The 25,588-nt window shown below is 40.1% G+C and overlaps 2 protein-coding genes across 3 annotated transcripts in view; one reads left to right on the top strand and one right to left on the bottom strand.

Moving 5' to 3' along the window:
- The window catches only part of mkrn1 (makorin, ring finger protein, 1), a 77,446-nt gene extending 69,498 nt beyond the window's left edge, over positions 1 to 7,948 (top strand). For both annotated transcript variants that reach the window (XM_069903599.1, XM_069903598.1), the window contains 3 exons: positions 889 to 999; positions 4,049 to 4,193; positions 5,973 to 7,948. In XM_069903599.1, the coding sequence (XP_069759700.1) occupies positions 889 to 999; positions 4,049 to 4,193; positions 5,973 to 6,182 (466 nt within the window). In that variant the 3' untranslated portion in view covers positions 6,183 to 7,948. The remainder of the gene's footprint in view (positions 1 to 888; positions 1,000 to 4,048; positions 4,194 to 5,972) is intronic.
- On the bottom strand, positions 639 to 24,219 carry LOC138745972 (uncharacterized). Its single transcript, XM_069903600.1, has 5 exons — positions 23,499 to 24,219; positions 21,000 to 21,093; positions 10,396 to 10,454; positions 8,081 to 8,196; positions 639 to 1,653 (listed from the first exon to the last, which is right to left on the bottom strand). Exons 1-3 carry the CDS (start codon positions 24,093 to 24,095, stop codon positions 10,438 to 10,440), a joined length of 708 nt encoding a protein of 235 aa, XP_069759701.1. The 5' UTR covers positions 24,096 to 24,219; the 3' UTR covers positions 639 to 1,653; positions 8,081 to 8,196; positions 10,396 to 10,437.
- Between the last annotated feature and the right edge of the window lie 1,369 nt (positions 24,220 to 25,588).

Here is a 25,588-nt window from a genome sequence, read left to right as displayed (position 1 = left end):
CCCAGCTCCCCATTCCCTGTCTCTCTCTCTCCCTTCCTCCAGTTCTGCATTCACAGAGCTACCCTCATTCCCCTGATCAATTCTCACCTTTTCTTTCCTGCCTTCCTACCCATGTACACCTATGGCCTCTTGAGTGTTGGCCTATGCTCCTGCCCTGCCTTTTTATGCAGGTGCCTGCTGCTTTTTTTGCTCGTACCTTGACAAAGGGTTCATACTTGAAATGTTGTTTATGCATCTTTGCCTCCTATGGACATTGCGGAACCTGCTCAGTTTCTCCTGTACTTTTGTGAATTAACGGCCTTATCTGTATAAGACTTTTCCTGTCAATTTAGATATTCAGTAAAAACACAAAATGCTGGAGAATCTCAGCAAGTCAAACAAATAAATATTTATGTTTTCAAGCTGCCTTGTATGCAGGGAGTATCATGTACAGATCGGAAAATTTGTAGGTGGAATTCTTCAACCAAGTTTTCGTAATTTCATGTAATGCAATAGTACACTTTTTTTAATCTGCAGAATTTCTTTACATTGGAGCATTAAATAACGTTCACACTGAGATGGGTAAGACTCAAACCTCGTGGTCTTCCTTTTAATCAAAAGGAAGACAAAAAAAATCAATTCAATTATTTAAACAATGATTAAACAAATGATACATACTTGCAAGTTTATTTTCCAGATGTATTGTTGAGATTACAAATTTTGAGATTGTTTCAATGACATCCATTTGTTGGTAAATTGATTATTGGAATTAATTTTCCATCTGAGGTATGAAGCTACATATTGCTGTATTCTTGTGTAAAGAAAGATGGGCTTCCCTTAAATTTTGACATATTTCAGATGGATTGATGATTTTTGCCATCATGCTCATTCATGAATTTAATCTTGCAGATCCTGTCCTGAGTGTCGAATTACATCAAATTTTGTCATTCCCAGTGAATATTGGGTGGAAGACAAGGAAGAAAAACAGAAACTCATCAAGAAGTATAAAGAGGCAATGAGGTAATTACTCCTATAATTGTCAAGACTAAATATTGTGAACCAGTAGGGCTTTTGACATTTTGTTATTTTTTTTTTACAGTGAATTTTATTGAAATTAATTTAAATTCCTCTATTGCATGAGGGATTTCGGTTTGTATGGCAGCAGCAAAATGGCAGAATTAATATAGCTGCTGCCTCATGGCACCAGACACTCTGGTTCAATCCTGACTGCATGGCGTCTGGCGATTTCACACTCTGGAAATTTCTTCTAGGTTCTCAGGTGTCCTCCCGCAACCTGGTTGGTTGGTATGTTAGTTACCCACTCTAAGCTGTCCCAGTGTTTAGGTGAGTTGCAGAGTGGGTGTTGAGAGTGTAGATAGATTTTTTTAAAAATTGGATTAATGTCAGATTGGTGTAAATGAGTGGTTGGTGGCTGAAGGGCTTTGGCTCCGTGAAAGTTCACAAACAAGTTGTACTGCTTCACATTTAAGTATAAATTGTCAAAGAATTTTCTAACTGGAAGTCCAAATTCAATTTCCTTACATTCTTGTTTCATTAACTTTCCATAAATTTTAGGAACACATTGTATCTTCTGCACAGTGGACTCTCATTCAGAACTCCAGTTTCCTGAAAAGGGGTTCCTGCTCTTCACAACTCCTTTTTCATCTTCTCAACCTAAAAAAAGGAAATCAAGTAATAATTGTGAAACATTATCAATAAACCTTTACCTTCTTCATTTTTTTTGTGATATTTTCATGCTCTTAAATTCTTAAATCCCTAATTAGAAATTAATTCTAATAATAAGGTGAGTAGTGAGATCACTGTAATGCACTTTATTGCCAGTGCTAATCTTAGCATCTTCAGCAAAATGGCAGCTCCTGCTCAGATCAAATTGATGTTCATGGCCTTCTGATTCAGACCAATGTGGATGGCTATTGTTAATACACCATCCAATTTGGCAGAACTCTGATCTTGTGGATTGTCAAGAGGACATGGGATCCTCTGATTGTTGCATACAAATTCAAGCTTCTAAAATACAAACAGGCAATATTGTATTTTGGCTCCACTAAATCTTCCCACTATTACTAGTGGGTTTTTCAAAAAGGCTCAGATGAAATTGGGTTCTTCATCCGCTCCTCCTTCCCAAAAGTAGGCTCAGTTCTTTTTGGTAGACTAGAACATTAATCACATAATGGCTGAAGAGCACCTGCTGAGCTCTTAAAAATCTCACACTTGGCTAGCTTTGGTCTAGACTAATTTGCAGGAATGGAGAGCTCAGGATGACCAACTTAAAGGACCTTTGATTTGCTGGATACAGATTGTTGGATGTGTTCCTGTTTGTTTGGACCACCATTTTTGTGTTCCAAAACTGTTAGCAAATGTTCTTCTGATTAAGACAAAGACACAGACTTTGTTCTTGTTTATGAGGCTAATAGCACAATGTTCCACGAGTTAATGAGTGTCCAATCTCACCTACATCTGCTGGTTCAGATTAAGGAGATGCCTATGTGATACCAAAAGCTATTTAAAAACTTGATCTTTTAAATTGGATGTATCTGACTGTTTTTGTTGAGAAGTGCCAAAAGTGGACAGATAATGCCCTTATTCTAGTATTGAACAATTTACTTCAGCCTATGAGTTAATTACTGAACTGTATTAGTAAGTAGTTATAACTAGTCTACTCCTGTTAAGGGCAGTTTAATATTGAGGAGTAGTGTCGCTTATTGAACTGTGAAGCAGATTGTATTTCTTTGCTTTAGGTTTCCATAGTACTAATCTGCCAGCAGGGAAAATTGGTAGGACAAAAAATAAAAATTACTGCCTATTGAACAACCTCAACATGTCAATACAGAATGACCTTGAGTTACATGTCTTGCGGTCTGTGCCAGACCTTGAACATTAGTTTTGGAGGAAAGGAGATGCTTTTTATTTTAATACATGATTGGAAAATCACAAGGGCACTGTAATAATTACAGTAAAACATGTGGTATCCGGAATTCAAGCAACTAGCAAAAAAAATAAAATAGTCACAGTAAATATTCTCTAATTAACAAGTAAACCTTTGGTGAAGATGGGAGCTAATATTTTGCCAGCAGTGCCTTGGCTGTACTTTGCTCATAGCAGTTGTATGAAACCGCAATAGCATTAGTCAGGATGAAAAACTGATTGATGCTGCTCGCTGTTAGGGTGACTCTCTTTCACTCAGCCCCACTCCCCTGCCTTCTCCCCATAACCCTTGCTACCCTGATTATTCAGATACCTATCAATCTCTGCCATAAATACACATGACTTAGTTTTCACTGCCACCTGTGGTATAAAATTCCAGAGATTCACCACTTTCTGGCAGAAGATATTCCTCAGCATCTTAAAGTACCTTCCTATCCCTGCTTAGTAAGAGTTGCCCGGGTCAGAAGCTTTATCTGTAAATTTGAGGGGCTGGTTAATTATCTATAATGTTATTGTTAATCTTTCGGGCAACTCCATGGAGGGGGATGAACCTGTAGATTCAGTGACGATTAAATGTTTTTAAAGAATGTGATTGAAAATAAAGTAAAATATTTTAAGGTTCATATATTCATGCAAGTTTGTTCAGTGCAAGTACAATATAGTATTTTTGTCCTTTAAACTATTTATTCTTAATGCAGGTGTATTAGTTAAACATTTTAAGAATGAGACTCAAGCAACTGGAAAATTCACTTATCTGGTATTTACCAATCCCTTTGGCTGCCAGATACCAGGAGCTTTACTGTATTTTTACATTTCAAACAGGTTTGCATTGGCAGCTCACATGTTGATGGTTTTGTCCATAGAAACAACCTTCCGATAGAAACTAGCTCATACATGTGATTCGTTATTTTTATTAATTTAGAATGCCATATAAGCTGTATTTCTTAAGTTTGTATATTGGCTGGAGATCAGCATTAATCTGATTTGGTTTTGATTTGCTACCTGAGGCTTAACTGCAAAGCAGCGTGTTAACAAAACTATTTCTAATGTAATTCTATTTCTACTAGTTTTCACTGAACCAGCAACAATTTATTCAATAAGCATTTTATCTTTTGCTCTGCAGCAGTAAAGCATGTCGATATTTTGATCAGGGTCGTGGGACTTGTCCCTTTGGGGGGAACTGTTTCTACAAACATGCATATCCTGACGGCCGTTTGGAAGAGCCTCAGCCACAAAGGAGGCCAATTGGATCAATGGGTAGATATCGGGTGAGGACACTTTTACTATTCCCATCATGTACAAGCAATTCTGTATGAGGGTTAAACCTTGTTGGAAAAGCTCAGCAGCTATTGAGAGAGAAAGTTTAGAATGAAAGGTCAAAGCAAGCCCAAGAAAACTTGGATGACAAGTGAAATTCAGGCTCCGCTCAAGAATAAGCAGGCACGGGGTAAGTATAAGCAGCTGGGAAGGCACGCCCTGGAGGAGACCAAGGGTAACCAGAGAAAAAAATCATCAGGAATCAATATGGCCAACTCTGGTGTCATAGACCCTCAATGAATACTTCTGTTTTTAGAGTGGAGAAACACACGAGGTCTAGAGAACTTGGGACAGGCACTTGCATGGTTTTTTTGGTGGGAGATCATGGTCTCAAAAATCTGAGATTTTAAAGACAAGACCAAGAAGACAGTTGAGGGCAGAACTGTAGACAAATATATGGATTCCATCAAGGTTCTGCACAGAAGGCTGCTTTGGAAGGGTGGCAGATAGGATGATATAGATTGGATAGAAAATTGTCTTTATGGGAGGAAAGCAGAGATTGAAGGTTGTTTTTCAGATTGGAGGCCTGTGACTAGTGTTCCACAGGGTTTGATGCTGGGCCCATTGCTATCTATATCAATGATTTAGATGAAAGCCTACATGGCATGATTAACAATGTTGCTGGTATTGTAGATAGTGAAGGTACTTGCCAAAGATTGCAGCAGGATCTTGATTGGGCAGAGGAATGAATGGTGGAATTTAATAAAGAGAGGGAGAGTGAGCAGGCAGATGTCTCAGTCCATAAAGGGACCAAAGATGTGGGTAGAAGGGGGAAGGACATTCTGCAAAGAGAATTCAGGGAGGCACTAGGTTGAGACAAGGAACTCCAGGCATTTTCATAAGGTCTAACATAGGTAGGACCTACACAGTGAATAGTAGGGATTTGGGGAATGTTGTTGGATTTAGGAGTACAGGTATATAGAATCTTGAAAGTGTCAAAAAGGCTTTTGGCACATGAGACCTCATCTAGAGTACTGTATATGGTTTTGGTAGTGTGCTCCAGGAAAGATGTGGCCAAACTGGAGAGGTTTAGAGAGTAAAATACAGGGAGGTGGAACTTTTTAAATTGGTGTGTGCCTTTTTCCATTCTCTATGACTTTATTCTAGGGAGCCATATATCAGCACTTATTACTTTGCATTATGTCCAATGAAATAAATTATACAAGACAAAATTGTGATAGTTCACAGATTTTCACATTTGTCCTCATTTAATGTTCCATGTAAGTTATGTATTTAGCATTATTCTAAATAGTATGATATTAATAAAAACTAATTGGAACCTCAAATGTTAATAGCTGAGAACTTTGTCATATCAGAATCGTTCTCTTTCAGACATCTAATTTAATTTGTAAGTACTACTTGGGGAAACTCAACTTTACAAGTCAATATGGAATCATCTTGGTTTACAATAGAGCAACTAATTTTTTTTTTAAACCAGAATAAGTAGATAGCAAAATTGAGATTTTTTTTTTTCCATTGTTAATTTTTGTTGTTTAAGATCTACCAACTTCATGAAGCAAACAATAAATTGTCAAAACATCTTAAAGTGCGTGTTCAGAGCGAAACTGTTGAGCATACTAAATTGCTAAACTTCTAAAGCGGGGAAAAAGGCTAAATATTTTAACTATTTAGATATGTAACTAAAACAAGGTAATATGTTGTGGAGGCTATCTCAGTAGGAAGTAGCTGTTAATTCAAGACTGTTTACACATATCTATGTTTTATCACAGAACCAGCGGAGAGCACACTTCTGGGATTTCATTGAAGAGGGAGAAAGTGCCGATTCCTATGAAGACGATGAAATGGTCACCTTTGAGCTTGGTGAAGTGCTACTTATGCTTTTAGCAGAAGGCCCTGATGATGATTTTTCAGATTCTGGTGATGAGTGGGACTTGTTCAATGATGAAATGGATGTTGATTATTATGAGTTTGACCTATAGCACCCATTGTAGATGTTGGACATGTCTGTTTGTTGTTTTATACAGTAGATTTTCCTGTGTAGTGGCAATGCCATGTGTCTTGGGCAGGCCATGCACTCTGGGTGCAGTTTCACTTTGGACGTTTGTGCAGAGTTCTTTGTCAGTAGTACATCAAAAAAGAAACTTGTTCTTTATAACTTGCTTTTCTGAAGGTGATAAGCTGGAAGATAAATGTGGAATAAGAGATGAGTTTAGGTACCTGACCCAGCATTGGGCATCTGTTCTTAATGGTTATGAAAGTGATATTACCACTTACAAAACCCTGAAATCAACAAAGATGCATCTGAATTCATCTGTCAGCTTGTGTTATTCCACATGATGCCCTCTCCATGTTCTGCATTTGTTTTTAAAGAGGGTGTCCTGCAGTTGGTGGCCTTTTAAGAGTCAGGGTATAAAATAATTACGATTAACAACCATAATCTTTTCCTGTCTTTCTATTTTTTTAATTTTATATAGAATGCACGAGCTCAGAAACCTTGCCAGGAGTTACAGAGTACAACGTGAGGGAGCTGCACTGTTACCCCATGCATCACTTGCTTAATTTCTGGGCTTCTGCTCCCATGTGTTGTATGGTTAAATAACTGCCTCCCAAACAATTCTCACCAATAAAGTTATCAGCACTCAGTTTATACAAAAATATTTTTTAAAGAAACCCATAAATCAGAAAGAAAAGGATGTTAATCAGAATTATTTTTTGGTTCAATATTGAATTCCACTGTAAAGATCCCACTTCATGTACTGTTCAAAGGTTGCTTGCCACGTTAAAATGAATTGATGGCATTTATAAAAGTAAAACAACTTGATATAGCACTACCAGATTCCACAAAGATGTGAGGCTAGCCTTTCCATATAACATTATTTATTAACAATTGGCTATTTTTTACTGACATTTACTGTTAGTTAGCTTATTTAAATCCTTCATCTAATCAAGATTTAAAAAAATGTTAAACTATAGAATTACCAAGGTTGTCGTATTTATCCCTTTTTTATAAAATGTCATTTTATAACTTGTCACAAGGTTTTTGACTGACTTCAATTCAGATTCCATTTGGATTCTTAACTTAAATATTGGATGTTATTGATGAAACTGATTCAATCTGCTGTTTGAGAATATTCAGGGTGAGTATTTCATGAAGTATACAATTCATTAATTACAGGTTATGTGTGTAAATTTGTAGATCCACTATTCTCTCCTTTACAAATGTCCACACGTTAACTAATTGATGGATGGGTTGAAAATGCTGGGAGTTGTAAATTAGTGAGATTCAGTCAAAAGTACTTATTTCTACCACCTTGTATAATATTTAAATTCCACATTCTCTGTCTCTGGCTTCATGGTATCTGCATTATACAAACTCATTTGCAGACTGAAAAATTAGCATATATCTTCCTATTCTCCTTTAGAGGATGTTAGGATTCTAGTTATTTTTAAATGAAAGCATGAGAAGCTGAGTAATTGTGGCATGACTTGGATATGTGACAATGCAAATTAGCCCTTTCCCCTCTTTGTGGAACTGCACGCCAGGTCTCATTTTTTTTTAAAGAGGTTTTGCTGTTGTGAGCCTTGACATCTTGGCAATGGAAGTGGAAAGTGAATGTAGATTGCCAAATTGCTTGAGATCAGTTACCCATGCCTCTGGAAATGCAGCTGGAACAAATTCCCTTTAAACCATCATATTGAGTATAAAACAGCATTTTTCTAAATAAATATCTTTGGCTCTAAACTACATTGTATGTGTTCTGCATGTATTCTGGGGTGATGTGAGAATGATATTACTTAATGTTAAGGTTGCATTTGACAGAGTTTTTAACCAATATTTATTGCCACAAATTGAGAGGAAAATTAGTTGGAGTCCTACCTTGCCCAAAGAGAGATGGTTATGGTTGATGATCAGAATCACAGCCTTAGTCAGTACATTGCCTAGGAGTTTCTTGGCAGTGTCCAAGGTCAGAACTCTCTTCAGCAAAGAATAACCTTCAATAAAATCAAAAGGGAGAATGGTTGTCGATGTTTCCAAAGTACTCTCATTTGTAACTCTACAGAAGTTGACAGCTCTGTATAGTGAAAAGTGGCAAGTCATACTTGTGCCACACAAGTGTTCATCAACAAATGAGAAGCTAACCTCTTTACCTTCTACAGCACTTTTCCACTCATGAAGAATAGCCTGAGGACCATCACTAAGCAGAAATGTATAAATACTATAGTAGCAAGAATAGTTCAGAGGCTGGGTATCCTGTTGCAAAGACATTGTATTATTCTTCAGAATGGGTACAGAATCTTTCTTTGGCTTGGCTTCGCGGACGAAGATTTATGGAGGGGGTAAAAAGTCCACGTCAGCTGCAGGCTCGATTGTGGCTGACAAGTCCGATGCGGGACAGGCAGACACGGTTGCAGCGGAAAATTGGTTGGTTGGGGTTGGGTATTGGGTTGAAACTACTCTATCAACCACAGGAAATAATCGCACCATTCAACATACAATTGCTGATGGACAGAGCATCTATAAAATGCATGGTAATTACAATATCTCCACAAATACATGATCTCTTCCATTAAGGCAGAAGATAAATCAGAATGCCACCGGCTGCACTAAAAATCACCCAGCACCCATCCATGGAAATAGAGCTCCTCTGACATTGTTATTGAGTCTGAACAGCACTTTGGGTTACCTTCAACAAATGGTAAAATTTCAAGACCACATATCACCACATCTGAGGGCAACTGGCAACAGAGGCTAGATATTTTGGATATCGTGGGGGTGGGGGGGCGGGAATGAATAACCTACCAAGGACAAGCCACGGCGATCGGGAGTCTGGGCCTGTGGCTAAAAAGGGAAGAGGCAAAGCTGTAGTGATATGGGATTCCATGGTAAGGGGGACAGAGAGGTTCTGTGGAGGAGATTCAGTGTTAGGGATGGTATGTTGCCTCCCTGAGATATCTCAGATCAAGTTCATGGCATTCTCAGGAGGGAGAGTGAACAGGCAGATGTCTCAGTCCATAAAGGGACCAAAGATGTGGGTAGAAGGGGGAAGGACATTCTGCTAAGAGAATTCAGGGAGGCGCTAGGTTGAGACAAGGAACTCCAGGATTGTGATCTCAGGATTACTACCCATGCCACGTACTAATAAGGTTAGAAATAGGAGGATAATTCAGCTTAACGTTTCTGGATCATTGGGCTCTCTTCCAAAGAAGGTAGGACCTTTTCTGATGGGATGGTTTGCATCTGAACTGGAGGGAAAATAATATCCTTGCAGAAAGTTTTGCTAGTGCTTTGTAGGGGGATGGGAACTGGAGTGCCAGAGGAAAGGAGGAGTAAATGAAATGTTAAAATTCCATGCACTGTTAAAAGTCAACAGCAGCACTTCCTCTTCTGAGAACACCTGGAAGTGTTCTCAGGTGCACCTATTTCAATGCAAGCAATATTGTAGGGAAGGCAGAGCGTGGATTGACATGTGAAATTATGATATTGTGGCCATTAGTGAAACTTGGTTGCAAGAGGGGCAGGACTGGCAGTGCAATGTTCCAGGTTTCCATTGCTTCAGATGCAATAGAATGCAGGGGGGGGTTTGGGAGATGAAGGGGGGAAAGAGTGGCATTGCTCATCAGGGTTAATATCATAGCCGTACTCGGGCAGGATGGACCAGAGGGCTTATTTACTAAGGCAATATGGGGGAGCTGAGGAAAAGTGAAGGTATGACCACACTCATGGGGTTGTATTATAGATCACAATAGTCAATGAGAATTGGAGGAGCAAATCTATAGAGAGATAGGAAACAAAGTTGTGATAGATTATGTTTCTGATTTTATAAACCTCAAACAGGTCTCCATTCAGCATCTGGTGCTCCAGAGAAAGCGGTCTAAGTTTGTCCAAATTTCTCCTTTCCTCTTCACTGCCTACAACTCCAATCCTGGTGACATATGCAAACTACTAACTCATCTATCTACATTTTCATCCAAATCATTTGTATAATTTCACAAACAACAGAGATCTGTATCAGCTGTTAAACAACAGCAACAACAATGACAGGCTTTCAGTCTCCACTACAATGATGTATTTTGATCAAAAGGCACATTGTATTTTACTTTTTTTTCAACACAGTCATGTTACATTCAAACATGGCATTTTAGGTGGGGATGAATTTCAGATTTCACATGAAAATAATGTTTTGTACTTACCTTGATTCAGAACGATTTCCGCTATTTCACCATTGGTCATTTTCAACAATATCTTTGTACTGCAGAACAGAGAATAATAAAAAAAACAGTGAGTAATGCACGTAGGACTGGCGGTGATGGTTGGTAACAAACTAGTGCCATCAGAGCCCCACATGGGCAAGTGAGGTCAGGTGAGGGAATTTTCCACTGTGGCGTCATGTCAGTGCTCAAAAAGTTTTGGTTTTTCGGATCAGGGGTACTCAACCTGTAGAATTCAAGGAATCCTTTGAGCCATATCTCTTTTTCAACCAATCAGGCATGCTTAATCACACATTCCATACCTTAAAAACAATAATATGTGTTAGATACTTTGATAAATTTGTACTTCTCTCATTTTTACTTTGCCAACATTTGATTGAAATCAAAATGTGTAAAAAAAAAAATCATGAATAAAAATGCATCTGTTCCTGGTTCCTGTACAATTGTAAATTTATGATTTAATTTAGATTTTAATTGGAAGGCTATTTTGCAGATATAGAGAGGGCACAATGCTGCAGGAGATGGAGTAGCAGGGTCACTGCTACAATGGTCCAGGTTCGATTCTGATTTGTGGGGTGTCTGAGTATGTGAGCTATTGCTCCGGATGAGCAAGTTTCAATTGCCAAAGTCACCTCTCTATCCCTAATTAAATCCTGCGAATGTGCAGAATTCTTTTATTTGAATATTTAATTTTTCATTTTTTATAAATATACAATATTCAATTTCACAATATATTAAACTTCCATACAAAAAACCCTCCCCCCTTCCTTCAATTCAAAATATAAAACCACACACCGTCAAAGCGCACACTCATACTATCCATAAAGAAACTTTGTGGGGAAATCACATCTGATATAGTCCAAATATGGCTGCCATGCAAAATTGTTTCTTCACCTGTTCCAAAGAGGAGCAGTCTGTTAGCTTAATTGCCTACTATAAATTACCTCTAGTATAATGTAGGAAATTTATATTTGGTGAGGTGACTTGGAGAAAATTGGGAATTGCTCTGAGAGTTATCTTGTACTCAATGGGCTGCTTGGCTGAGATTCAAACAAAACCTTTATTTGCTAGGCCATTTTAGAGAGCGTTTTTGTGTCAACCACATTAGGCAAAGATGTGAGATGTGAACATTTTTTTAATATAATTTTTTTATCTTTCACACTGTGAACCATATCAACCAAAATATATAGGAACATTTTCTCCCTTTTTTCCCCCACTACCCTCCCTCCCCTCTTCCCACCCCCTCCAAAACCAATAAAAATTCAACATATACAATAAAACCATCAAACAATGTCATCACACAATGAAAAATAAACAAGAAAAATATGTCATCTACCTTTACACACTGGATCAAGCCGTTTTGTCTTCTTATCATTTTAGGGGTTGGAGGTCCGAGGCAAGCCCTCTCTGTTCCATGTATGGTTCCCAAATTTGTTCAAATAATGTGACTTTATTTTTTAAATTATATGTTATTTTTTCCAATGGAATACATTTATTCATTTCCATGTTCCATTGCTGTACTCTCAGGCTCTCTTCCATTTTCCAAGTTGACATTATACATTTTTTTGCTACTGCTAAGGCTATCATAATAAATCTTTTTTTGCGCTTTATCCAATTTGAGGCCTAACTCCTTACTTCTTATATTACTTAGAAGAAAGATCTCTGGATTTTTTTGGTATGTTATTTTTTGTGATTTTATTTAATATCTGATTGGGATCTTCCCAAAACATTTTTACTTTCTCACATGCCCAAATTGCATGTACTGTTGTTACCATTTTCTTCTTACAGCGAAAACATCTATCTGATAATGCTGAATCCCATTCTTTTAACTTTTGAGGTGTGATATATAACCTGTGTAACCAATTATACTGTATCATGCGTAACCTTGTGTTTATTATATTCTTCATAGTTCCAGAACATAACTTTTCCCATATTTCATTTTTTATCTTTATGTTTAAATCCTTTTCCCACTTTTGTTTGGGTTTACAGCTTATTTCATCATTCTCTTTCTCTTGCAGCTTGATGTACATGTTCATTATAAATCTTTTAATTATCATTGTGTCTGTAATCACCTATTCAAAGCTGCTTCCTTCTGGTAATCTCAGTCTGTTCCCCAATTTATCCTTTAAATAAGCTTTCAGTTGATGATAATGCAAACATTGTACCATGAGTTATTCCATATTTGTACTTCAAATGTTAATAAATTATTTCCCAATAAACAATTTTCTATTCTTTTAATTCTTTTTCTCTCCCGTTCTCTAAAGGAAAGGTTATATATTGTAAAATGGATTGGTGGGTTTTGTGTCAATAACAATTTTGGTATTTGGTAATTCTTTTTTCCTTTCCAAGTAGATCTTCTTCCATATATTAAGTAAATGATGCAATACTGGTGAGCTTTTATATTCCACCAGCTTTTCATCCCACTTAAAGTATATGTTCCGGTACCTTCTCCCATATTTTATCTAGTTCTATCTTAGTCCAGTCTGGTTTTTCCCTTGTCTGGTAAAAATCTGAGAAATACCTTAATTGTGCTGCTCTATAATAATTTTTAAAGTTTGATAATTACAAACCACCTTGGTTATACCTCTCTGTTAATTTATCTAACGCTATCCTCGGTTTCCCCCCCTTTCCACAAGAATTTCCTTATTATTCTCTTTAGTTCATTAAACAATTTCTCTGTTAAGGGAATTGGTAATGATTTAAATAAGTATTGTATCCTTGGGAAGACATTCATTTTAATGCAATTTACCCTCCCTATCAACGTTAGCGGTAATTCTTTCCAATGTTCTAAGTCTTCCTGCAATTTCTTAATTAGTGGCTGATAATTTAGTTTGTACAGGTGGCTTAAGTTATTTTCTAACCTGATACCTAGGTATCGAATTGCTTATGTTTGCCATTTAAATTGTGATTTTAAAAAAAAATTCTGTATAATCCGTGTTACTCATTGGCATCACTACCCTTTTATTTGTGTTGATCTTGTATCCCGATATTTCTCCATACTCCTTCAATTTCTTATGTAATTCTTTATTTGATATTTTTGGTTCTGTTAAGTATTCTATGATGTCATCTGCAAATAAGATGATTTTATACCCCTCCTTTATTTTTATCCCTTTTATTTTATTTTCTGTTCTTATCAGTTCTGCCAATGGTTCTATTGCTAAAGCGAACAGTGAGGAGGATAATGGACATCCCTGTCTAATTGACCTACTTAATTTAAATTGGTTCGATACATATCCATTTACTGTTACCTTCGCCAATGGTCCAATGCTTTAATCCAATTAATATATTTTTCTGGTAGATTGAACCACTGTAATACTTTAAATAAATAATTCCATTCTAAAGGCTTTTTCTGTGTCTAAAGCAACAACCACTGTTGGCTGTTTCCTCGAACTGCATGAATTAGATTAATAAATTTACAGACATTATCTGCTGTTCGTCTTTTCTTAATAAATCCAGTTTGATCTTGTTTTACTATTTTTGGTACACAATCAGCCAATCTGTTTGCTAATAATTTCGCTATTATCTTATAATCTGAGTTAAGTAGAGATATTGGTCTATATGAGGCTGGTGTTAATGGATCCTTCCCAGTCTTTGGTATTACTGTAATTATTGCTGTTTTACATGAATCTGGCAAGTTTTGTGTTTCTTCTATCTGGTTGATTACTGCCAGGAGAGGAGGAATTAATAACTCTTTAAATGTTTTATAGAATTCTATTGGGAATCCATCCTCTCCAGGTGTTTTATTGTTTGGCAGCTTTTTTTAATATATCCTGTACTTCCTCTATTTCAAATGGTTTTATCAGTTTGTTTTGTTCCTCTTGCAATTTCGGCGGTTCAATATTAGCTAAAAACTCTTCTATTTTATCATCTTTCCCCTCGTTCTCAGTTTGGTATAATTGTTCATAAAATTCCTTAAAGTTCTCATTAATCTCTATTGGATTATATGTAATTTGTTTGTCCTTTTTCCTTGATGCCAATACAGTTCTTTTAGCTTGTTCTGTTTTAAGTTGCTATTTTATGTGTTTTTTCTCCCAGTTCATAATATTTTTGCTTTATTTTCATTATGTTCTTCTCCACTTTGTAAATTTGTAATGTTTCGTATTTTATTTTTTTATCTGCCAATTCTCTCCTTTTCGTTATATTATCCCTGTTTACTAGTTCCTTTTCTGTACTTACCATCTCCCACATCCAATATTACCTTAACCCCAAATACCCCTCCCCCTCTCTCAGTTGCCCCTTATCCTTTGCCAGGCAACCACAACTCCCCTTTCCATTTGGATTGCAATCCTGCTTGCAGGCGTCAACTGATTTCACAGTGATAGTTATTCTCTCCCTCCCCCAACCCCCCCCAGAAAACACTTTAAAAAAAAATAAACATAAATAACAAAGTTCTCCCTTTTATTCCCCTTCCTTCCTTCCCTTCTTTAGTTCTTTACATATACATTGTTTTTAACATCTTTATATATACTTTATCGCCATTCTTCACATTACATCTCTTCATCTCTCCTTCTATCCTGCAAGTGTTCTCCGGGTCCGAGAACAGTCTGTTTTGCTCTATGGGGATAAATATTTTAAGCACAGCTGGATGTCTTAACATGAATTTATAACCTTTTTTCCATAGGATTGATTTAGCTGTATTAAACTACTTCCTCTTCTTTAAGAGTTCAAAACATGTCTGGGTGAAAAAATATTTTTTGACCCTTGTATCCCAATGGTTTATTGTCTTCTCTAATTTTATTCCTTGCCCGCTCCAGTATATTTTCTCTTGTCATATATCTCAAAAATGTTACTAAAATGGATCTTGGTTTTTAATGTATCTGTGGTTTCGGAGCTAGTGTTCTGTGTGCCCTTTCTATTTCCATTTCTGTCGTTCCCAGGACCTTCAGGATCCATTCTTTTATAAATTCCTTCATGTCTGTGCCTTCTTCATCTTCCCTTAGGCCCACTATTTTTATGTTGTTTCGCCTACTATAATTTTCCCACGTATCAATTTTTTGAGCTACCAACTCTTGTGTCTCTTTAATTTTTTTAATCACTTTCTTCCAATTTTCCTCTTAAGTCGTTTACTTCCTTTTCTACAACTGTTTCTCGTTTTTCTACATTTTCTACTCTTTCTGTCATGACTAGTTCTCATCTTTGCATTTTATTTTCTGTTCTTTTCATTTTTATTTTAATTACACTAAATTCTAATGACAACCATTCTTTTAATGCTCTCATTTGTTCTTGAAAAAAAGCTTTATCTATATTCTGTCCATCTGTTTTACCTTCTATTTCTCGGTGAAGATCTTGATCCTCGTCTTCTGTGTCTGAACCTGTGTTTGTGTCTTCTTCTTCTCTTCTTTGTATCTGTGTCTCTTCTGATTTTTCTGATGAGTTGCTTGTCTCACTTTGTTGGGTCTCTTCTTGCTTGGCCTCTTGCTGTTGGTCCTCTCCTTCTGAGCCTCTTCCTCTTGCCGTTCGCCCCATCGACTTTCTTTCTCACCTGGTATTTCACCCCCTTTCCTGCCACTTTCCTCACCTTCCAGCTGAGAGCCCTGGTGTTGGGCGTCCCTCGGCTGAGCCCCCCTCCCGTCGGTGTTTTCCTTTACCTTTGCGCACTTTTGTTTGGCTCAGTTGTGCACTTTTGCAGTCCACCAGTCGGGGGGGGGAGGGTTGCGACTCCGCGGGGCTGTCACCAACCTTGGAGATCGGGCGCTCTTCTCCACCACAGCTCCCTGTTCCTTCGTGCAGGTAAGACCTTCTCCTTTCTTTTCCGGTGTCTTTTCTTCCTGTTGTTTTTACTTTTTCCTTCTTAGGTGCCATCTTCTTTCTCTTCTCTGTAACTTTATCTTTTATTTCTTATATGTTATGTTTATTGAACTTTGTCTTTTCTTGACTTCTTTTCTGGAGAGGGCTGGTTTTACCCTACCGGCCACTACTCCATCACGTGTCTCCTCCCCAGGTGCGAACATATGTGAACTCAGTCACATAGCACAAAAAGTGTCCACGTTGACCATTTACGCTATCCTTTTACATGCATTTGGTCTTTTTCCTTTTACTTTTTAGTCCTTCAAAGGCTTGTATTTATGCTGCTTAAATTTTGTGGGAATATCTGCATCCAGCAGCCCCTCGGGCTGCCTGTTCCAAAATAATCCCCTTAGATCCCCTCTGACCCTCCTTGTTTTAGGCATATCCACCAGAGGAAAAAGATTCCTACTATCTAACCTATCTATCTACTTGATAAAGTTGTACATTTCATCAGAAAAAAGCCAGCCTGTGTCTCTGAAAAACTGAAAATGTCTAAAATGGGCAACTTCCTCTGCGTCTTTACAACACAAATATACTCTTTCCAGAATGTTGAGACAAAACGAAGATGATCGTGGACTTCAGGAGGACCAGGAATGACCATCCTCCACTATGCATCAATAACTCTGTTTTGCAGAGCACCAAGTTCCTTGGAGTTCACTTAACTAGCCCTATCTTGGACACCCAACATCTCTTCACTTTGTCAGGAAGGCACAACAGCGACTGCACTTCCTGAGAAGACTGAAGGCAGCAAGGCTACCAGCCACCTTCTATAGGAAGGCTATTGGGAGTTTCAGGCCGGCTGCATTACAGTGTGATACAGCTGCTGCAGAGAAATGGATTAGAGGTCAAATTCACAGGACCGGAAGAGTGGCAGAGAAGATCATTGGAGTTTCTCTTCCTTCCCCCCTTCTCCCACCCCAACCCAATCTACGTGATCTATTGGTATCATTGGCTGAAGAGGGCTTGCAAAATTGTAGAGGACTCCTTCCACCCTGCACACAGCATCTATCGGCTGCTCCCATTGGCAAAGAGATGCAGGAGGATCAGATCTAGCCCCACCAGGCTGAGGAACAGCTTCTTCCCACAGACAGTGAGAATGCTGAAGGACCAAAGGAACTGCTCATACAAACTATCCGCCACTCTCATATTCACAAAACTGTTTATTTATTTGTAAATACCAATACTTGTTTTGCATTTGGTATTGTTTGTCTGTATGTGTGTATTATCTGTGTTTTGCACTGAGGACCGGAGAATGCCATTTTGTCAGGTCGACAGATGACAGTAAATTTGACAGCACACAATATTGCAGCTGCGTCCTAACCAATGCTTTAAAAAACAAAGCTGGAACATGACATCCCTATTCCAATATTTCATGCTATGCATAATAACGGAAAGCATTCCACATGCTTTCTCCACCAATCTACAAATTTGTACCTCCGATATTCATCAACATTCCAAGGCCTTAACACTTGCTGTGTATACCCTACCTTTATTTCCAAAAGGCACAACTTTACACTTATGAGGATTAAATTCCATCTGCCAATGCTCTGCAAAAATTTTCAGCCAATTTATATCAAGGCAACCCTCATTGCTCTTAACACCACAAATTTGCATATCATCTAAAAAGAATTACTAATCATATTCACGTTTATGTCAGTAGTTGACATCAGAAACATCAAGGGTCCCAGCACGTGGGATGCCACAGATTTCCACTAAGAAAAGCAACACACCACAATTAGCTACAACCAAGCTACTTTGGATCCAATTTGCTGCCATGGGCTTTAATCTACCATACAGGATCTTGTCAAAGGCCTTATTAACATCACATCAATTTCTTTCTTACCTCATCCCTACTTTTCCAAACTAAAAATCAATTCCATATCTTGGTATTTTTTTTCCAGTAATTTCTCTTCTTCTAATGCAAGACATTGGCTTATACTGACCTTATATAAAGTAATATTGGTAATCCTCCAGTGTAGATGGGATATTTTGGTTGGGAAGTTGGGCCAAAGGGTCTATTTCCACACTGTTCGACTTTCGAAATTTCCAGCTTCTGAGCTCCCAACATCCAGGCTTCCCCACGTGCCTGCATGTCTGACCCTCAAACTATTGAGCCATTCTTCTGCCTTTTCCATCAATTACTTGAAACTTGCAGGATTATGCTCCCACACCAACCTCTTTTCCCATAATGAGACCCAGTACACTCCATCTCCAGTGAGACTACTGTAGTATGCATTGTCGAGGGTCATCTGGAACCTGGTGGGAATGTCACATCACCTCTCCATTTGAAACCCTATTGAAAGTTGCATCACCTCCCCATTGAGGTTGGACTCCGCCCATTAGTGCACACCTGACCACTGGCCCCTTTAATCAAATAGTGATTACCTGGGCCAGCCCCTCCAGCTTACTGTACTATAAAGTCCACAATGTGGAGTAGCTCTTCCTCTTTAGCTCTTCGGTCTCGAGGTGAACTATGGACAATGCTGCAAGAGTCATTGGTCAAGTGTGCACTATGCAGATATCAGGGCTGTTAGAAAGCATTGGAGCCATGCTCACACTAGACAACGTTTTGTAATCCTTGTTAGTATCAGTAGTGTTAAGTCTAATGTGACCGATTATACAGGGTATAGTAAATAGAATAATACCTAGTGTCGCCGAAAATATTCTCCCAGAATCACAGTGCGGCTTTCGCGCAAACAGAGGAACTACTGACATGGTCTTTGCCCTCAGACAGCTCCAAGAAAAGTGCAGAGAACAAAACAAAGGACTCTACATCACCTTTGTTGACCTCACCAAAGCCTTCGACACCGTGAGCAGGAAAGGGCTTTGGCAAATACTAGAGCGCCATGCCCCCCAAAGTTCCTCAACATGGTTATCCAACTGCACGAAAACCAACAAGGTCGGGTCAGATACAGCAATGAGCTCTCTGAACCCTTCTCCATTAACAATGGCATGAAGCAAGGCTGTGTTCTCGCACCAACCCTCTTTTCAATCTTCTTCAGCATGATGCTGAACCAAGCCATGAAAGACCTCAACAATGAAGACGCTGTTTACATCCGGTACTGCACGGATGGCAGTCTCTTCAATCTGAGGCACCTGCAAGCTCACACCAAGACACAAGAGAAACTTGTCCGTGAACTACTCTTTGCAGACGATGCCGCTTTAGTTGCCCATTCAGAGCCAGCTCTTCAGCGCTTGACGTCCTGTTTTGCGGAAACTGCCAAAATGTTTGGCCTGGAAGTTAGCCTGAAGAAAACTGAGGTCCTCCATCAGCCAGCTCCCCACCATGACTACCAGCCCCCTCACATCTCCATCGGGCACACAAAACTCAAAACGGTCAACCAGTTTACCTATCTTGGCTGCACCATTTCATCAGATGCAAGGATCGACAACGAGATAGACAACAGACTCGCCAAGGCAAATAGCGCCTTTGGAAGACTACACAAAAGAGTCTGGAAAAACAACCAACTGAAAAACCTCACAAAGATAAGCGTATACAGAGCCATTGTCATACCCACACTCCTGTTCGGCTCCGAATCATGGGTCCTCTACCGGCATCACCTACGGCTCCTAGAACGCATCCACTAGCGTTGTCTCCGCTCCATCCTCAACATTCATTGGAGCGCTTTCATCCCTAACGTCGAAGTAGTCGAGATGGCAGAGGTGACAGCATCGAGTCCACGCTGCTGAAGATCCAGCTGCGCTGGGTGGGTCACGTCTCCAGAATGGAGGACCATCGCCTTCCCAAGATCGTGTTATATGGCGAGCTCTCCACTGGCCACCGTGACAGAGGTGCACCAAAGAAGAGGTACAAGGACTGCCTAAAGAAATCTCTTGGTGCCTGCCACATTGACCACCGCCAGTGGGCTGATATCGCCTCAAACCGTGCATCTTGGCGCCTCACAGTTCGGCGGGCAGGTACCTCCTTTGAAGAAGACCGCAGAGCCCACCTCACTGACAAAAGGCAAAGGAGGAAAAACCCAACACCCAACCCCAACCAACCAACTTTCCACTGCAACCGCTGCAACCGTGTCTGCCTGTCCCGCATCGGACTTGTCAGCCACAAACGAGCCTGCAGCTGACCTGGACACTTACCCCCTCCATAAATCTTCGTCCGCGAAGCCAAGCCAAAGAGTATTTTGTAATTGAGAGTACTAGTGTGTTTTATCCCTTTTGTCTCCTTATGTGTGTTTTAATAAAGATCTTTCCTGTGTTCAGCCTGTGTCCAGGCTCGCTGATCTTTGAACCAACTGAACCTTTCCTTTCCCACACAACAACTACATATGTATTGGATCAATAAAACTCTAGAGTGCACTTTACAATTTCTACCCCATCTAAGCAAGGCAATCCCAGTCAATATTGGGGAAGGTAAAGTCTCCCACTACCATGACCACGCTGCTATTGCTTCTTTCGATGATAATGTTTACACCCCTGCTGTTCAAAGTACGACAGTGAATTCTCACAAATCAATATTTTTTTGATTTCTTTTTACCTCCCCATTCATCAGGCCTGAAATTGATACACCCTGGAATCTTGCCTTTCTTTCATCAATGTGCTGATCAAGACTTTAAGCTCATCAGTCCAACTTGTCAGGCTTTGCATTAATTTATGTGCAGTTTAGCCCATCTGTCCTCCATATGCTTGATCATGCCCCTATCTCATCTGCCTAATGGAATTATTTAATTACTTTTTGATCTTCAGATAGAGTTTTATGTTAAAACAATTGTTCTATGGTCATTATAATGCAGACCGGGTGTTTTGTTAATTCACAAGTATTAATTTGAAATTAAATTCCATACCTGCAGTGAAGTCAGTTCTGACTATTGGTCCAGACCTCCAGGTTATAAATTCGGTAACACAACCACTATATCTTGAAGTCTGTGGATCATTGACCTAGAACAAGAAAATGGAATTTGGCCATTTTTTGACCACAAGGACACAATTAATTTAAGAGCTTCCTTCTATATCGTAATTTTCTGATTCTAAAGGGACATAGACAGATAATGCGAGTGAGCAAAAAGATGGTAGATGGAATATTTACTGAAAGGAATCGCAAGATATGGTATTTAATCACGTCAGTGCAAGTAAAAATCCAACAATTATAGGCAGTGGTGGGAATGGGCAAGTAGAGATTTTTGATAAAAGCCTACATTGGATACAAGCAAATCTTGCTAGACTAACTTTATTTAGATTTTTGAATAGACAGCATAAAGGGTTGGTAGATATTGCCTCATTGAAAGTTCCCAAGCTTTTTGATCAATGGTAATTGGCCAGGTTTGTAAATTTGAAGCCCATGGAATAAATTGGCCACTAGCACCATGGATACAAATTTGGACTTGGGTCAATGATTGCTCATCAAGATGTGCCTATTTTAAAATAATTTTAAAATGTTAACAATACAACACAATGTAAGCTCATTCTGGCCATTGAAACTCATGCCACCCAATTAATTTACCAACTCTACAATTTGGAGGAGCATCCATTGCTTTTTTCGGAGAAGTTGGATGAGTACAGAGCACAATTTCAACATTTGAAAATGACTTTGAAGAACATTTGAACATTTGGGAAACTTCACTTCGCTCCTTAGAGAAGTGAAGTTTGGGAGGTGAGTCAAACTGTTCATGAAAAATCTAAACAAGGTGGAGTTCATTGTTGAAGAATGAATTGGCGTGTTTGACTGCTTGGGCTCATGGGCTGGAAGGGCCTGTTACCGTATTGTATCATATCAATGCTGGAGGAACTCAGCAGGTCATGCAACATCTCTAAGAGGTAAAGATACATTAATGATGTTTCAGACCTGACCCTTCTTCAAGTAATATATCTTTACCTCCAATGGACACTGCGAGGCCTGTTGAGTTCTTCCAGCATTTCTATGGTTTTACTGCAATCACAGACTTTAATGCAGACTTTTATGTTTCACTCCAAGATTGTGACCTCCAGGAATTTAACAAATTTCAACATGTTGGTTGATTACTCAAATGGACTTTGCAGTCGTTCCAACAACACGCAGGCGAACGCACCATAAACTATGGGTTGACAAAAAACACTGAACGTGCTGCAAATATTCAACATGTCAAGCAGGACACGTTTGGAAGGGAACCAAGTTCACGCTTCATGTGATCTTTCAGTACAAATGAGTACCCTTCCATAAATTTCCAGCATTTTCTATTTTTATTTCAGACTTCCACACTGGTGGACGATAGCTCGGCATTTGTGAGAACCCCAATGCTTGATTATAACTGCACAAGTGCACTCTGCTTGAAGAACATGAGAAATACAGGAGAAACTCTCAGACCTCGACCGCCAGCCAGCTCCCACCTCCCTGCCTTTTCCACATATCCCTACAATGTAAAAATCTATCCAACCTGGTCTTAAATCTATTTACTGAGGTCGCCTCCACTGCTGGATGGGCAGTGAATTCCATAGATTCGCCACTCCCTGGGAAAAGCAGTTCCTCCTCATCTGTGTCATGACTCTCCCAACCTGGATCTTGAGGCTATCGAGTTCTGGTCTCCCCTACCAATGGACCCCATTTACAAACGCGTCCTGCTTGACCTCTCTCCCTGGATCTTGAGCCTATGTTTCCTAGATCTCGTCTCCCCCTTCCAATGGAAACAACTTGCCTACCTCTGCCTTTCCTCGTTTTATACGCTTCCAGAAGGAAGGATCTTCGCGTTTCAACCTGGAGAACGTGTTTCCCCGTCACTGGGTGAATCAGTTGCAGTCCCTCTCCTGCAAATCCATCCCTGTACTTGGGATCCGCCCGCCTCTGCCTGAGCCGTCCCGAGCTGCCCGTGAGCACAGGCTTTCGAGGGGAGACAATGAGCGCTGCGGCCGGCACTGAGGGCTCTCGATCGGCCGCCGCCGCAGCAGAGGGGAATCTCCGGGCGGCAGAGAGCGAGTCCCTGTTCATCAGGAACAGCTCGTTCAGGAGAAACTCTCAGACCTCGACCGCCAGCCTCAGCCGAGAGGGGGGAGCCGCGTCCAACATCAAAGCGCGTCCAGCCTTCATCGTCACTTCTTCCGGGGAACTGGGGCACAAGCCGTCGGAGGGCAGCGGCAGCTCGGCCGTTTGCAGCAGGACGCTGCTCTACAAGGGCCTCTGCCTCCTGCTCTTGCTCTGCCAGGGGGGGCTTTTCGATTTCTACCTGATCATTTTCACCGACCTGTACTGGTGCTCCTGGATCGCCACCGACCTGGTGGTGATGGCGGGCTGGCTGATCTTTTTCATCAAGCACCAGCGGCGGAGGACGGGGCGAGAGAGGGCGGCCGGCGGCGGCCAGTTCGCCTTCGCCTACCTGGCCTGGCTCATCTATGTCATCGCCTGCACGCCCAAAATGGTGCTGATCCTGGAGACCTCCATCCTCGACTTGATCGAGCTGAAAGTTCCCTTGGGCACCACGGGTTTTAAGATCGTGGTCATGTCGTCCGTCCCCTTGCTCTACACGCTGCTGAACTCGGTGACCGAAGACCTGAGCTGCCACACCAGCCACCGAGCCCAGAACTACTACAGCCGGACCTGCCTGGACCTCCTGGACAGCTTCACTCTCATGGAGTTGGTGTTGTCGGGCCAAATCCCCAGCGTGCACCTCAAGTACACGGTCACCGCCGTCTATTTCGTCTCGTTCTCCATTCCGGTTCTCTGGCTCTACGAACTCAATTCGTTGCAGCCGGATTACAAGGGCGTCGTGTTCCGCTTCCTGTCCAGTTATGCGGTGAATGCCCCGCTCTTGGTGGTCCGGTGTTTCCTGGTCTTTATTTACGAGCAGCAGGTTTCCGTGTTTCTCCTCAAGAACGCGTTTTGGTTGTGCTGCGATTGTGCCGAGGTGCTGGAGCGGTGTTGCACTGTGAGACGCGTCCACAAGTACTCGAGGCCTCCCATGCAGTTCACACATTGCATCTCGGAGAACGAGATGTGTGCCCACGGCTACGTGAACACGCTGGCAGTGGCCGCCCAGTCCTAACAGCCTGGCCCAGCCCAGCCCAGTCCGAACAGCCCAGCCCAGCCCGGGAGATTGGTTACAGTTTCAATTATTTTGTAAATCATTTTGTAACAAGTGTTTGTGTATCAGTTCCTATTGGGTCTTGTATTAGCTGCTGCACAAATTGCCTGCGTTATCTGGATCAGCCGACTCCTGTCACTTTCGCTTGAATTCGAATTAGTTCTTGGCATTTACCAACCACAGAGGGAATGAACGGTCCCCATCAAAGGACCGCAAGGTGGAAGAGAACTTTCCAGTTCTCAGCAGCTTCGACCTGCTGCCGAGGATTTCGATCGAAATCGATTCTGACAGGTTACGGCTTCTGTTGATTGTAGCGATCTTTGTATCCATTTGTCCACATCAAATAGCGAAGGTCGATTACAAGTAGGACCCGTGATGACAGGGCTAATGAGACAAAATTCATCCATCGCGCTGGTTTCAGAAAGTAGCGATCTCATTATAACCGACATCAATCATTTGCACGGAGAGACCCATTGAGGATGCAAATGTGGGATTATCCAGTAACTATATTTAAGAGCCTCTATCAGTACAGTCAGTGAAGAAAGGTGCATAGATACATATTACATCAATTACTCGATTTAAATAATGGGATGCGATTGTAACGGGATTCATTAATCCGTGAAGAATTCCTCTTTTGATGTCAATTACAACAGATTAAAATGCAGTTTAAATTTAATAATTTTACATTTTGCCCAATGAGCACTCGAAAAATAAAAACAAACTTGTAACTTTGAGGTTTATTTAAAAAAAATAATTGTAATGTCATTGTCGTGTTTTTGTACTGAAGTCAGAATAATATGTTCAGAAGAAAGTCTATTTATATTTGTACAGTGTTTTGCAATTAGTACTGAATGTTCACGAATTTTGTGTTTCCTTTTAAGGATTTAAATAAATTTGCTTTCATTTGCTGATGTAGTTATCCTGGTTTAAACATTTGTAAAATTTGAAACCCACTGAATTGAAGGGTCACCAGCACCACAGAGAATAAGACTTCAGCAATGATAAGCAGACCAGCAGTGGTACACATTTGTCTTTCCAGACTGGAGAATGAAAGATAGTAGAGTTTTAAGCAGGCTTCAATGTTTTGTTTTTTGCTTATTAAGAGTGTGCAGGGTGATAGTTCAAGATTTGTGAATGAGGACTTGGAAGAATGGAGGGTGGTAATAGATCACAAGAAAGCATTGATAGGCTGGTTGAATTGGACATCAGACTTAATTAAACCATATAGACTAATTGACACACCTTTTCTAATGAAGACAGCTGGGGTGTACTTGTGCACAACTCCTCGAGAGTGGAAGAACATGCTGAGAGATTAGTAAAGCACATAGATACTGGGATTGAAAAATAGAAATAGTGAGTTCAAAATTATGTTGACCTCATACTAA

This window comes from Narcine bancroftii, chromosome 11 (genome assembly GCF_036971445.1).
Source record: "Narcine bancroftii isolate sNarBan1 chromosome 11, sNarBan1.hap1, whole genome shotgun sequence".
In the NCBI taxonomy this organism is placed as follows: Eukaryota; Metazoa; Chordata; class Chondrichthyes; order Torpediniformes; family Narcinidae; genus Narcine; species Narcine bancroftii.
This window is presented reverse-complemented; position numbering and strand designations above follow the sequence as displayed.

Coding starts and splice junctions, on each gene's coding strand:
- LOC138745972 (XM_069903600.1), bottom strand. CDS start 24,095: ATGTGTGAACTGCATGGGAGGCCTCGAGTACTTGTGGACGCGTCTCAC. Junction 21,094..23,498: donor ACATAGATGAGCCAGGCCAG/GTAGGCGAAGGC, acceptor TTCTTGTTCTAG/GTCAATGATCCACAGACTTC.